The sequence below is a fragment of the Schistosoma haematobium genome, chromosome ZW (genome assembly GCF_000699445.3).
Source record: "Schistosoma haematobium chromosome ZW, whole genome shotgun sequence".
Classification (NCBI taxonomy): Eukaryota; Metazoa; Platyhelminthes; class Trematoda; order Strigeidida; family Schistosomatidae; genus Schistosoma; species Schistosoma haematobium.
Window position 1 is genome coordinate 81,277,254 of NC_067195.1, and position 15,950 is coordinate 81,293,203.

A 15,950-nucleotide genomic window follows, 5' to 3' on the forward strand; every position below is an offset into this window, starting at 1 on the left:
TGAGCATATGTTGATTTATGTACTGGACACATACACAGAAATTCACATATTTAACTATTTTCACTATGCACATATATGTATAAATGTGTAACGTTGTACGACTTATACATCATTGAATAAATCAAATATATAAAATTAATACAAAAAATAAATATTATAACTAATTCACGTTGTTGATTTTTTTTCTCACCCCCCCCCTCTGGTTCACTTCTTATTCATTTAGAAATGTCTATATCTGCTATTCCCTCTTCTTCTTTACTCATCACTACTGATCAATCTCCAACAACAAACAAGATTATTTCATCATTGAAATCAAATGAAAATTCTATTCGTCAAAATATTCAACAGATTAAAGCTGATGAAAATCTCCAACATGATTCACCCCATTTATCTCAATTCATTAATCATTCGCCGATAATAGAATTTAATTCAATCAATAATAATCAATATAAATGTTCATTAACATCATGTCCCAATGAATTAAATCCTATTTGTGATACAGAAGGTACCATTTATATCAATGATTGTTTATTAAAAAAATATTTTTGTCAAAAAATCAATAATGGTGAATTACCAAAAATCATTTCATGTAATTCTGCAATACAAAGTAAGTAATCATTTTAAAAAAAATCTTTCTTATTTATATTCAATTATGGTAATAACATTATAGTGTACAAGAAAACAAGTGATGACAACCGGATGTACTTTTAGACATTACAGAACATCTTAGTAAAATCTGAGAATCGTATCATAAATAACTCGATATATTTTTCATATCATAATGAGTAGAAAAATTAGACTTTCTGACGTTTCGTGACTTAGTGTAAGCCACTTCTTCAGAGAATAAATGATCAATTTATTATTATTAATATTATTCTTATTGTTCCGTTATTTTTTTAAAACTTGGATTAATTTTTGGTAGAGGCCCGTCATTTACATCAGACGATGTCGTCGAAAGGGCTCTCCACTTCAGTAGCCCGAGTTCTGACTCCAAGGAGATTGTAATGATGATTATTGTTGAAATATATGTATCGCCTATCCTCGTATATAATCATCAATTTTAATCACGTTAGTCAATAACGGAATTAAATAAGTTAAATAACGAGAATGGAATTTTGGATACATATATTTTGTATAGGAAGTGAATGGAATCGAGAGAAGAGAAACGACGCGGAGTGGAGATGGCCGGTAAACCAACTACCATTTAACTAAGCGTTAATCAACATTTACAGTTACACAAAAGTAAGTTACAGACATGTGATGAGTAATGGGATAAGAAATGTACACACACCTACGCGCTCATATAAAAACAGTCAAGATTGATAAGTGAATAAATAACAAGGTGAGAATGTGACTCAAGTAGAATGAATAGAATGGGCTGTCCGAAGGCTAGAATAAGGTATATGGGCTTAACATAGTAACCGACACTACAAATTTTAATTTGGTTAGTTATTCTTTGAAGAAGTGGCTTACACTAAGTCACGAAACGTCAGAAAATCTAATTTTCCTGGTCACTGAGATATTACAAATATATATTATTTATTTATAATAATCTATTCAATGCCCAATTTGTAATGATACCTACATATCATAAATAGTTAATTTGCAAAATATCAATCAACTGTCTTCAACTTGAATGTTCCTTTTGTAAATACCAGTCTATCACTTTAGAATTTTATTGCTTATACCTATTACCCTCCGTTTCTGTTTTATAACCTCTCTATCTTCTAGTGAAATACATTCTATTCTTGACTATCGTTATATACTACTTATGTGGATATAAGTAGCTCATACCAAAATATGATTATGTATTAAAATATCTAATTTATTTCATATTATTACGTATATTTTGATTTAAAAAAATACTCTATATCATGAATTAAAAGGTATTTAATTAATATTTTATTATATTTTAAATTTCTCCCATAGTATGAACTCATCAAGTATTAAACTTAGAACTGTCAGGGTTCAGAATGTTCGAGTTATCTTTGAACCGCTGAATTAATAGTGAATAATTTATATTTTGAATATTATTCAGTTCATGATAGTGTGTCAAACATATCTCACTCAATGGATTGTTAGAGTAACACAAATACTATCATTCTATTTATTTTTCATTGTTTCTTGATCTTCACCCATACTAATCAGTAATGAATTACGATTTTCATAAGACACTAAATTTTGAGTTTAAGTTAAGTAACTGTTAGGAACCACTAGTGAAGTGAATCTGTAATCTAAAATAAACTGACAGTCTCCCATTTAATTTAACCATATCTCACCCTACACTACACTCATTGATATCCTTATTCCATTATTCTGTACGTGAACCAATTATCCCAATCAGTATTTGACGATCCAGTATCTTTGAATTTGTTAGTTTAAAAATTAAAAGTCTGTTACTCATCAGACAGATGAATTTTTAAGCCATGAATTACTCTTTCTTCGTCAATTACAAATACAATATACTGATATGTTCCTATAAGTCATTTTCTTGCTCTATTTAACACTAAAAACACGTCTCAGTGATAAATAATCAATATTTGCTAATCAATTAAAACTAAAGATAAAAGCAGTCTAGAGGTTAAGCGCGCGAAAACGAAAATCCTGTATTCTAGTCTCTCACGTCGGATCCTGGATGATCACTCCTGAAGAGTTTCATGCCAGGACGAAACGGCCTTTTATTTCTTCCAGGTTTTAAATATCGGTCTTAGATTGATTCGCGATTTCAATAAAATTCAATAATTTCTGCTATACCATACTGAAAATGAAAGTATTTATATGTTCATACATACATTTAACTGTCTATAAATTACAAATTATTTAGTATTTAATATTTCCTTAGAGGATTTACTTACCTCATGTACTGTAATCTGTTTACTTTGGAAAATGAATTCTTAAATGTTGTGTTCTGTTACAATGACGTAATCATTTATATTTTTTTTGAAATAAAATTTTTTAAATATGTTATTCCTGGGACTGAGATAAAAGCTGTAATGCATATTACACATTCACAAACTGGCAAACATCCACCTCAATAAATAAATAGATAAATATAGATACTAATCTTTCTCAATCATTCATATACGTAATTTGCTACTAGAGATGTATATCGGCTTTCTTTTTTTGAAATTTTCACCTGGCCTTATTCTGTCACCATTAATGACAGAACTGAAATTGACCAGTCTTGTATTTTGTGGTGTATAAAAATTGAATTATTAAATTAAATTCAGAGAAAGTTCAGTAAAGTTATAACACCAATACAAAGCAAATGAATACATTAAATTAAATGGTTACAATACATAACTTGAAAAGAATGGTATCTGTACAATGTTAACTTGTGGTGCGTTCTACTTATATTGATATAAGTAGTATATGACGCGAGTCAGGGATGTAATGTCTGACAGCAGAAGATGGGGGAAGATCAAGAAAAGAAGAGCGGAAACACAATGCTATTTGTCAGAAAACGCATGAACAATGAAATGTGAGACAATGGATTGGTGTTTGCAACAGGAACAGTCCAGGTTGATATGATGGATTAATATTTTGCAAATTAACAATTTGCTATAGGGTTTTTCTATTTTACTGATTAACTCTGTAATTTTTGTGCTAAATACATTTGATTGTCCCCATTGGTGTTCTTGTTCATTGCAAACAAAATTAATTGCTGGTGTACTTATAATTCCAATATAGGGAAATGTTTATCCCAGTTTTATTCATTAAATGAAGTCTAAATGTTAATGAGATGAAGGCTCGAACAGATCAGTAGGAATGTTTCACCATATGAAATTATGTGAAACAGGTTCAAATTATGTATGAAGCATCAGTTTCCCAGAGATTACTGATACACCGAACTGATGAGTGTCAGATAGCACGAAACCTAGATTTAGTGTCCCCTGTCAACTACCTCAAACCATCTAACAACTCAATATACTGAGAAATATGTTGTGTTACTTAGACCACCGGCCATATTACAACTTGATCGATAGAATTGGACTAGTACTGAATGGTTGGTAGAATTCGGGCTAATGAGCTTCGATGATTATAACATACTAAGTAGACAATCACTTATGATATAGAAGAGCAAATATTTGTTCTATTCAACCACGCGGTATCTTATATTCTCATTTAATAAACGTCTACTACACTTTCCTGAATATATCCATTCGGGTTTATGGAATAAATTATAGTCACATTATTTAAATTGTGGTACTTAAACCGCATGATTGTGAAATTCTTTATAGTAGTATCAATTTTAGGAAAATCGATCTGTTGTATTAATTTGATAGTTGAGTAAAACCTCTTTTTAATTAGCTACAGATGTGTATTTTAATATTTTTACTACGGTTAATGTGTTCCTCAAATGAGCATATACATAAGACATAGATTTACTGTTTAGAAATGTTTTTGATTGAGATCACGAATCGATCGATGTTAGACTACCAGTGAAAACATGGAAGCACTGGACGGCCGTTAGTTAGTTGAATTTTCTAATTGATTAAAATAATATCCAGTTGTTCTTTTTTTAATGTTATTACTTTGAATAACTTTCTTCGGTACATCACCCATTATACTACAAGCTGAAAACAAAGATTGTCTATTACAAATTAGGAAATTTCATGATCATAAGGAAATACAGTAGGATTTAATAGTTAAATTCATGAGTCCATGAAAGCCAGACCACCATAGAAAACCTGGAAGTATCAAACAGCCATCTCGTCCTAGTATGCAACTCCTCAGCAGTGCTAATCCACGATCTCGCTCACGGAATTCTAACTCAAAACTTTCGGTCTCGCGCGTGAACGCTTAACCTGTAAACCACTGAGCCAGCATCCAATAGTAATTATGTCTAACTTTAATCAATCCACGAAATTGCAGCATCGTCCACCAGTAGAATTTCATTAGATCATTTTTGATAGTTTTCTCATGCAATCTAGAATAACTTTACAAAGGAAATAATTTACCAAGAACGCAAAACACCGTAGTACATGCATGCATATTTATTCTGTTGTTCAATATTCAATAGTATGATAAATTGACAAATGTAAAACAAATATTCCACCGATAATTAATCATGATCTTGATAGTCATAATCACCAAGAAAAACAGTGAAATTTTGGAAAAGAAATTTGAATAGAAACATTCCATTATGATAAATTCATGCTAAGTACATTACTTTTATTACAATTACATACTTCAATTCTGTCATTATTACTAAGTTCTCAATTTTGAACAGTGTTATTCAGTAGACTGATATTATTTTCAGTTTAATGAATTCATGTATCTGTCAATTGAAATAAATGAAACAGTTGTTTAATTATGTAAAATAAGGTCCCCATAGTAATAATAATCATGTGAACACTAGAGACTAGCTTTATGATGTAACTCCTTGATCTCTAGTGAAAAACTGTGATCTATCGATTTCTAACCATATCTAGTGTGAGAAAGTTATACACCACATGCAATCGATAAGAGTTGAACAATATCCTGAATCGAATGAAGTTATACATGTACACCTTTATAATCTGTCTTCGTCAGTTATCTAAAGTTTAAGCATTCGTACGCGAAACTAAAAGTTCTGTGTCTGATTATCAGGTCCGAATTTGTGGATGGCCAAGGCTGAAGAGTTCTATACTAGGACGAAACGGTTGTTCTGTCATTATTACTAAATTCTCGATGTGAACAGTATTATTCAGTAGACTGATATTATTTGCAGTTTAATGAATTCATGTATCTGTCATTTGAAATAAATGAAACAGTTGTTTAATTATATAAAATAGGGTCTTATTTTCAACATTATTTTCTTTAAATTACTCCAGATAGATGAGTATATAGTTTTTTTCCTAAATATGTTTACTTGAACACGTTAAAATGATCAATGATGTTTTGTGGCCCGAGATCTGACTTCAGTTGGATTGTTTCTGATTTCTATTAAGACATACATATCGCCAATTCGCGTATATAATTATCAACTTAACTCGCGTTGGCAAATAACGGAATTAAAGCGGAGAGAAGAGAGAGAAGAGAAATGACGCGCGGTGGAGAACGCATGTGAACCAACTCGATTTAATCAAGTGTTAATCAATATTTATAGTCACACAAAAATAAGCTACAAACATGTAATGAATAGGATGACATGTACACGCACACATAGGCTCATACAAAAACAGGCAAGATTGATAAGTGAATAAATCAACAAGATCAAAATGTAGCATGGAAAGAATAAATAGATTGGCCTATCCAGAAGCTAGAATAAGTTATATGGGCTTAACATAGTAACCGACACACAGATGATAGATATTCATTAGGATACTTTAATCCTATATTTACTGAATATCAGCAGGTGAATTTATAAAACAAATAAATATACAAGTGTATAGAGAGTATTACTGAACATCAAAATTTCTGCTTGTTCTGTAATGAAAATGCAATAAAAATGAAGTTCGAGACAATTATTGAACATTTTGCAAATTAAGTATTATAGTATGTTTTTTCTATTTTACCTAGTAACTCGGTAATTTTGTTCTAAATATATTTCGGTTGTCCACCTGCACTACAGTACTACTGTTGTGAACTTAGTTACAATGACTTCAAATGTCAATGGTACATTAAGTAGACAGATTTAAATGCACCAATCGAATGAAATGAATGTTTACAAGCTGGATATTTTTCCATCGATTTGAAGAAAAATTCAACAAATAGATTAAGGATAAAAAGAATAACTGTTAGATATAACTAATAACTGCTATTTGTTTAAAGGTAATATTCATATATTTTATATCACGAATCGATATCACTTAGACCATCTATAGAAAACTTGAAGCACTAGACGGCCACTTCATCTTAGTATTGAACTACTCATTAGTACGTCTCTATAATCTCATGTTCAGTATTCGAACCCAGGACCTTCGGGCTATTGTGAGAATGCTTAACCTCTCAACTACTGAGTCGATATTCAGTGGTGCCAACTTAATTTAACCCAATATTTAATATGCAACACAATTTACAACCTTGAGAGATCTATTACTTCTATAAAGTACTAAGGATTCTAGAGTGATATAAAACTTTAATCACAAAGGGAATTCTTGCCGATTCTCCTCGGTCGTTGAATATAACACCTATATCTTCTATTAAACACTCTAGTTTCATATTTATTATTCTTTGGACAGCCATTTTAATATTATCAACTTTTCAACAAGTGAAATAAATAGTCATCATTTAAAGACAGGGTTAATCAGGTTAATCAGTGTAATTGTACTAGTTATTGTAGGTTTATATGTGTATTCATTTCAGAATATAGAATATGTCAGATGGGTTTTGTGGATATTATAGTAATTCCAATGGTTAAGATCATGAGTCAGTTGAAGCTAGATCACTAAGGAAAACCTGGAACCACTGGATGGTCGTTTCGTCCTATTGTGGGACTCCTCAGCAGTTCGCATCCACAACCTCAACCTCTGCGAGATTCGAACCCAGGACCTACTGGTTTCGCGCGTGAGCACTTAACCACTAGACCTTTGAGCTAGCTGGCATCCAACAGTGTTAATATTATCAACTTTTCAACAAGTGAACTATATAGTCATCATTTTAAGACAGTGTTAATCAGTGTAATTGTACTAGTTATTGTATGCTTATATGTGTATTCATTTCAAGATAAAGAATATGTGTAACAAATATTATAAATACAAATGGTCTTTACTAATATGATTATAATGACTAATCTGTATCTAAAATAGGTTATGTTTACAAATATACTGGTATCATCTTTAAATGATGTATACAAATAGACTTGTATATCATAAATCTTGAAAAAGATAAAGTACCATTTTAAGTCTGACTAAATAAAAACAAACAAATATATATATGGATTAGTTGAAGTTAGACATTAACATCATTGAATGCAGGCCAGCTCAGTGGTCTAGTGGTAAAGTAGGTCCTGGGTACGAATCTCTCAGGAGGCAAGGCTTCAACGGACTCATGATCTTAACCACTGAAAAATATATATGTGTAAGTAAATTTATAAATAAATAAACGACAAAAAGGAAAAAAACATTTTTTGGCGAATCCTCTTCTTATACCATTTGTATTTATTGTCTATTTTATTTGAAATGAATGAAATAATGAAAATTGAATCAAGGTCATTGAAATGATTCATTAAAACATATTTTACCATTATTTGTATTAGGTTAAAATGTTTTATCCATCTATGTCTACAAAAAAGAAGTTTGTGTAGTTGCGTGTGTGTGTGTGCATGTGTGAAAAAGTATTCGTTTTTCTCAAATATGATAAATGATTATTTCTGTGACTAGTATACCTTGAATCGTTTGTTTGTTTGTTTTTCAATGTTCAATGAATTGGTGCTGTTTTTAACATTGTGATTGTTTTTATGAATGTGCAATGTTCTATCTGAAAGTTATTATTGAGATTTATAGATGATAAAAAATGAATATGTTATTTACAGAAAGCTAAGCTGGTGGATTTAATATTTATGGCAGTTCACATACATTTGAGTTTGTTCATACTTTTATGAACCGAACAGAGTTATTTGTACAATAACAATATCAGTATGGGGGTTGTGGAGATTGTTAAGTTTTTGGTTGAGATCATGAATTAATTGATGTTAGACCACCGTTGGAAACTTGGAAGCACTGGACGGCCGTTTCGTCCTAGTGTGGGACTCCTCAGCAGTGCGCATCCACGATCCCGCACTGCTGAGGAGTCCCATACTAGGACGAAACGGCCGTCCAGTGCTTCCAGGTTTCCAACGGTGGTCTAACATCAATTAATTCATGATCTCAACAATAACAATAACTTATCTATACTATTATACCTTAATTATTGTTGTACTTGTATGAATATGTATGCTTAAGGATTGTTTACCACCTACATACATATTTATTCTGTTAGCTTTAATGTTAGTCGCTGAAATGATTCGATGAATCAATCATTTTCCTATGTATAGATATACATGTACGTTTTAATCCTGTTTATTCGACTCAATCGTGCGATTGCTCTTCGGCATGCGTATATCATTTTTGTTTCGTGTGCCTCTGGTTTCGATGATCTGTGTATGATGCAATAATAAATGTGAACAACGCTTTAATATTCGTCTTCTGATCTATACACGGTTAAGGGCGTTATCTAGTAACGGTTAACAGGACGAGCAGTATGTCGAACACCAACTGCCACAAATTTATCGATTTCAAATTTGTAAATATTTATTCATTTTCTATGCAATTCCTTCATTTTCATAATTCATGCTTTTTTCTATTCAAGATTTATTGAAAATATTAAGTAACTTGGTGGGTTATCGGTTCTGTCTCTGTATTACGTAACTGTTTTAGTAGGCGGTCTGGAAAAAACAACTGTACTAAGCTATAATTCTTTATTCAATATATTTACTTAGAAATAGTATATTTAACAAGGATATGTTTACACGATGAGTATCCAGTTTATTATCATTTAAAATATATCAATCATAAAAACAAGCCCTTCCAATACACACTATGTAAACACTCACTAATTATAAATTGGTTATGTATTTGACAATCTTTTTGTGAGCCTACTCTGACATCAGTCACTGTATAATCATTTTATCAGAATTAATCATGTAAATTCACATGGTATCGTTTACTTGAATCTTCCCATTGATGTTTAGAACTGTTTAGAACTGGTCAGTCTCTCATTGGCATATGTGCATGCTGTTTGGATTGCCTTGATTCACAAGCATTATAAACAAAGATGGGTAGTAGCTAACAATGGAATCCAGGACGAGCGTTTCGTCCTGTGTGAGACCCGTCAGCTGGATGTACCTGCACCTGAGTTGATGTTCACTCTGGGACTCGAACTCAGTACCGTTCGCTCCAAACGCCATCGCGTTATCCACTTAGCTACTGAGTCCTGATAGTCACTTGCTTGTGCAATAGGGTGAAGTTTAATTCACTTGGTATTGTTTTACTTGAATCTTCCCATTGATGTTTTAGGACTGAAATTGATCAGTCTCTTATTGGCATATGTGCATACTATGCGTATGCCTCGATATTGCCTTAATTTACAAGCATTATAAGCAAAGATGGATAGTGGCTAACAATGGAATCCAGGACGAGCGTTTCGTCCTGTGTGAGACTCGTCAGCTGGATGTACCTGCATCTGAGCGTTTATGTTCACCCTGGGGCTCTAACCCAGTACAGTTCACTTTAAACGCCATCGCCTTATCCACTTAACTACTGAGTCCTGAAGCAAACGGTACTGAATTCGAGTTTTTGTTTCAAATATCTTGTTCATTGAAAACTTTCTGATACTGTTTTATATATCTGATCACAATAACATTTTCTAGTTCAAATTAATACGAGTAATACTTTAAAGATACTTATAATGAATTATATATACTGGAATCTATTTTTATCCAGTTTCCCACTATTTTAGTTTCCCAATGTATCAGTCAATGAATGGTAATTAATATTAATGTTATAGTCCGTATAACTGTTCGTAGTGTCATAGTCAATTTATTTATACCGGAAAAAAATGAAAGTGGTTTATTATAATACATAAATTGTGACCAATAGAAGAATCTAAAACACATATTGGGACTACCCATCTGGATATATTCTTACTCTAATGTTTATACTTACACTAAAACTCGAAACCAGGGTCAATAGCTTCAAAAACTAATACGTTACCCATTATGTTACTGAGTCTAAATAACCACTGAATTGTTCATCGAGTGTTAGTGTATAGTTGTGCACAGTTAAGACATCACATGATGAGTTTCTGTTTTCGTGTGTGTTTATAAAATGAACTGACTCAGTATAACCTATCGCCATGAGGATCAGTTCAGTTGAATGATATTATAGATATGGTAAGTAAAGATATGATAAACATGGTAATATTTACCTCTATAACCAAAAATTTTAACTAACATAAAGATCATCAGTTACCTCATACAGCTTCCTTTAGTTCACTAGTAACTGTTTACTTAATTTCTATCAAAATGTAAAAATAATTATGAACTACTATTTATATTATTAAAATGTAAAGTTATACAAATGAATCTCATCAGTAAATAATGATGTTGCATTAAATCGTATGAAATGCCGAGGATATTTGATATTCCAATTTCTGGTGCCTTTCTTTTTAATTATTATCTGATCCATCCCATAGCAGAACTGATTTAGACGAATTTATTACTGATGTACAACTTAAGTTTAAAAATATAAAACTTTAAGAAATCAAAGGTACATTAATTTATGCAGGAAGGTTATCCTTGAATGATCACTGATCTTCAAGCTACAGTATGAGTGAAATGATTGACGTTCGAAAAGTGAACTATTTAATGTTATTTCAATTATCCTCAATTCAGTCTAAGTTGCGGTTCTATAATCATATATTGCTAAAAGGTTCCATACTACAACAAAATATCTATCCAATATATTGAGCTTTTTGATTATTGTCTAACTAATATCAGTCCTACATTGATGTCTTCAAAGTCGACCATCTTCAAAAAATCCTTTAATATTAATATATTCTATGTTAATATATTCACAAAACAAGCCGAATGATATATTCTCCTCATTTATAATTTAAAAAATTTACCGATTGTCTTACAAATGTAAATAATTGGCGAATATAGATAAAACTAATGTAACAGTCTTTATATCTGTAACATTTATATTGATATCTCTTAAAAGAAAAACAATGCAATGTATCTATATGGTATGATAAATTGAAATGTAACTATCAACCCATATCTGTTCATTATTGATAACAACAAACTAGATAACGAAAATGATTTGCTATATATTATACCAGATAACTACATTTAATATAGTTCCTAAAGATAATTTAATCAGTAGAGTTCATTAATTAATAAGAACTTTCGTCTAAATTTGAACGAATAGTTTCACAATATTTGGGTGCCGAGTTAATGTGAGACATTAAAGAGGAAGAATTTATTTGTAAAATCTTAGCGAAAGAATTATGAAGTGAATTCAACGTTTTGCCTGGTAATCTAGCACAAGCTCTTTCAAGGAAAATATAATCAAGCAACAAAATAATCGAATATAAATAGGTACATGGTTCTCTGGTTTACTGTATACTGAATAAGTCATCCAATCAACGTGAACAATGTTTAAAGTATGTATTTACACTAATGTGTAAGAGACATGTGGTATGAAACGAAAAGTGTTAAGATAACAGATTGTGTGTATACGTAAGTGATGTGAGAAGAAATTTCATTCAACTATATACTGTATTCGGTCTGTGAATATGAAGAGAAAGCATATTTTATATATGATATGAATCAAAAATGTCACAGCATGCATTAAATGAAGATAAATAAGCAAGGTTAGTAAACAAGATAAAAGACTGAATTCAGAGAGGAGCGTATTTGTAATTGAAAGTTTGTGTTATTTTTATGTTCCAGTCAATTGTTTAAGATATTCAGATAAGATAACTGATTTGAACCGTTGAATGTATTATCTATTCATTAGTTAATATGATATAGACAGATCAAATGGAATAAGGAGTTCGGGTTTACTTATTAATTATTAGTTGCCGTAGGACAGCTAGTTGCATTCCATCTCTCTTATTATTATTGTTTGAATTAGCCCATATATGTAGGGCTTCGGCTGTTAGTCGTTCTTTGTAAGAATCAAAGCCTTTTTGAATGACTATTGAGCCATTGAAATCAACTGTATGAACCGATTCAATCGAGTGTAATGCTATCGCTGATTTGTTCTCAAGCTTTCTTACATCATATGGGGATTTAGGAATGTGCCAGGTGAAACGCTGGATTTACTTCAAATTCTTTCGCTGAGGTTTTACAAATACATTCTTCCTCTTTAAAGAGTTCGCCAATTTCATTATGAATTATGGACAAAATATTTTGTAATTTGGAAGTATTTATAAATGTTAAGTTACTTAAATAGTTTATTACAACGTTACCACAGAGATGATTAGATAATATTTCAATCTTTCCATATGAATGAATCTTATTTGGACAACTAAATTTTACTTTTACAACTGTGAGAATATATACATAATATTCTGAAACTAGTTTATAAATCGTTTTCAACTAAGCAAACTACTTATAAGTAGTTCAAAATATTGCAAAGAATTTTCAGATTCGTTTTACCACTAGGTTATCTTGGTCTATGAATAAATTTCAGTGTAAGAATATAACGAAATAAGTTTATACAAACTTTTTATACAGATTGTAAATAGATGAGGCACATTTTGGTTTACACTAAAATGAAGTATTCTCGTCAGACAACATTTTTCTTGCTAAAAATGAATAATCAATTCAAGTCATTACAAATGAAAGCATAAGTAATAACTATCAAATAGATCTGTGGCTTAAAGAACATTTTAATTTTAAGCTTTATATGATAAATTTTCATAGATCATATTCACTGATGTACTACTTAGTTTGGTTTCCACTTTGAAATGAAAATCACTCTGTAGACTATTAAATTGATATCGTATTAATATGACATCATCCAGCAAATGTCAAGTATCTAACTCTATTGATTGAGATCATGAATCGATGAGTGTTAGACCACCATTAATATCACACATCAATTCATGATCTCAATCAAAAATTAAACAATCTCCACAACCCTGCAATCACATTTAAACTTAATTATCTTTTATGTCAAAGTTAGGACCTGTGTTTGAATCTCGCGAGTCGGTATCGTGGATGCACATTGCTGAGGAGCCTCACAATAGAACGTGACAGCCGTTCAATTCTTCCAAATTTTCTATAGTGGTCTAGCTTCAATTGACTCATGATCTCAACTATAATATTCACAAAACTCCTTCTGAAAGTATGTAATTACTATGCATCCTGGCACTTTATCTAATAATCATATGGTAACATTTAGGTGAGCGATATTAATCATGTCTAAGGATAATAATTAATAATAATACCTTGTACTGCTTGTCAATCGATTAAGATGCACTGTAATTATAACAGCTATTATAGAACCAATATTGCCTAGTTTCTGTATATCCATCATTTTGAATTGACTGAACAAACGTACCAAGATGGGTTTTCTACTGCGAATCACAATTGTATACAACTACTTCATTATTACAAGGTAATACACAAATACCGGCTTAAAACTGACTTTTACCTATGAAATGAATTATATCAACGTAGCTTCACTGTATATTTAGTTAGTATTTTAATTGAATGTTAGTTTGACAAATAGTGTTTTATCCATATGACAGTTTAACAATATCGTAAACCATAAATGAGCATATTTATATGATGAAACTGATAAATTAGAAAAACATAATATAAATAATATGCTTTATAGTAAGCCAAGAAAGAAATTTGGTTGATCTTCATTCCGAATGTTGGAGTAGTAAACTTATTGAAACATTTTATCAACAGAAGAGGTTTTGTGGATATTATAATAATTTTAATAGTTGAGACCTTGAGTCAATTGATGCTAGATCATCATGGAAAACCTGGAAGCACTGGACAGTGCACTGCTGAGGAGTCCCACAACAGGACGAAACGGCCGTCCAATGCTTTTAGGTTTTCTATAGTGGTCTAGCTTTATTTGACTCATGATCTCAACTATTAAAATTTTATCAAAAGACAACGTTTCCTAACACTAAGACAAATTGTAGACACTTGACTTCAAAAGCAATAATACAAACGTTTCGATGCGTTTAAAAATGAGCGTAAAATTACAATTATTTTTAGAAAGAAAATAATGTTAATAATGGATATAGGTTTGTCTTCAAACACACACACACACACCCAGACAAATAAACACAGAATACTCTTACATAATACCACACAAATTAAAGCTAATTTTACTTACCTTCTAAACTCAATATGAAATTAGTTTCAGGATTATTTTTATATTAATTTAATTGAGCCATAAAACTCTGGATTTTTTTTACTTTCCTATATCACGACATTTCTTCAGTTTGCATGATAATGTGGATAAGAATAAATGATGTGAGCATTTAAACTTAACATTATGAAATACAACTCATTTCGGAAGTATACTCAGGTGGAACTGATGTAATATCATTAGCATTCAATTGTTATATGATTTGATGTTCAGCAAAATGCCGCCAGTATTTTAGGTAACTATTCATTCGTAACTGGATAAAATTTGCTGCATAGAATGCATATAGTTCGTTGAAAATCATTCATCCAAAGTGGCAGATTGTGTAAACTTTTAGAATTTATTGTATAATTAATGTTCTGTGACCGAAATTAGAAGTCATGGTCCGCTAGGAAAAATTTCATTGAAGGCAATGGGACAATGACATGATGCGCCTAATATTTATTAATTTTTTTATACTACTTACAAGTACCTAAACTCGCATTTTAAAACTTTTGATGTCACAGCGTCATTAATTGCGATATACATATTATAATAACCAAAAAGGCATATAAAATTCTATCACGAAGTGTTTGATATATTTTGAAATGCAATTAGCATGTATAATGGAAGTATATTTTTGTTGCAAGTTTGAATTCTTCAGATGTTACCGAGCGTTAAATAAGTAATACATACACAGTACTGTGTGGAATGTCGAATGAGTAACAGTTACATGGATTTAAATGGCAGCTTGCTGTTGGCTAAATAAAATAAATAAGACTTTCTTAGAACGAAATTTAGACACAGTTATACCGATACTATTAATCATCTTAGTAAAACCTTATTTAGACAACACTGAACTACACTTAAATCAAACAGGTATCAATGATTCATTGACCCTTATAATTAATACTCAAAAACATGAATACAAATAAAATCACGATACAAGTAAACAGTGGGGATGTTTAGATTGTAATTCTTCTCAAATGAGTTCTTTCGGTTTGAAACATTAATAACTAACGTTTCCGCATTGATAATAACCTACTTCTTTTTTGCCAAAACAATGGAAAAATATCAACGATAAAAGCGATTATTTCATGAGCATAA

General features: G+C 30.9%; 1 protein-coding gene across 1 annotated transcript in view; it reads left to right on the top strand.

Moving 5' to 3' along the window:
* The window catches only part of MS3_00004521 (uncharacterized protein), a 136,344-nt gene that overhangs the window by 36,910 nt on the left and 83,484 nt on the right, over positions 1-15,950 (top strand). Inside the window, exon 3 of the mRNA XM_051212449.1 lies at positions 224-607. Within this exon, the coding sequence (XP_051072633.1) occupies positions 224-607 (384 nt within the window). The remainder of the gene's footprint in view (positions 1-223; positions 608-15,950) is intronic.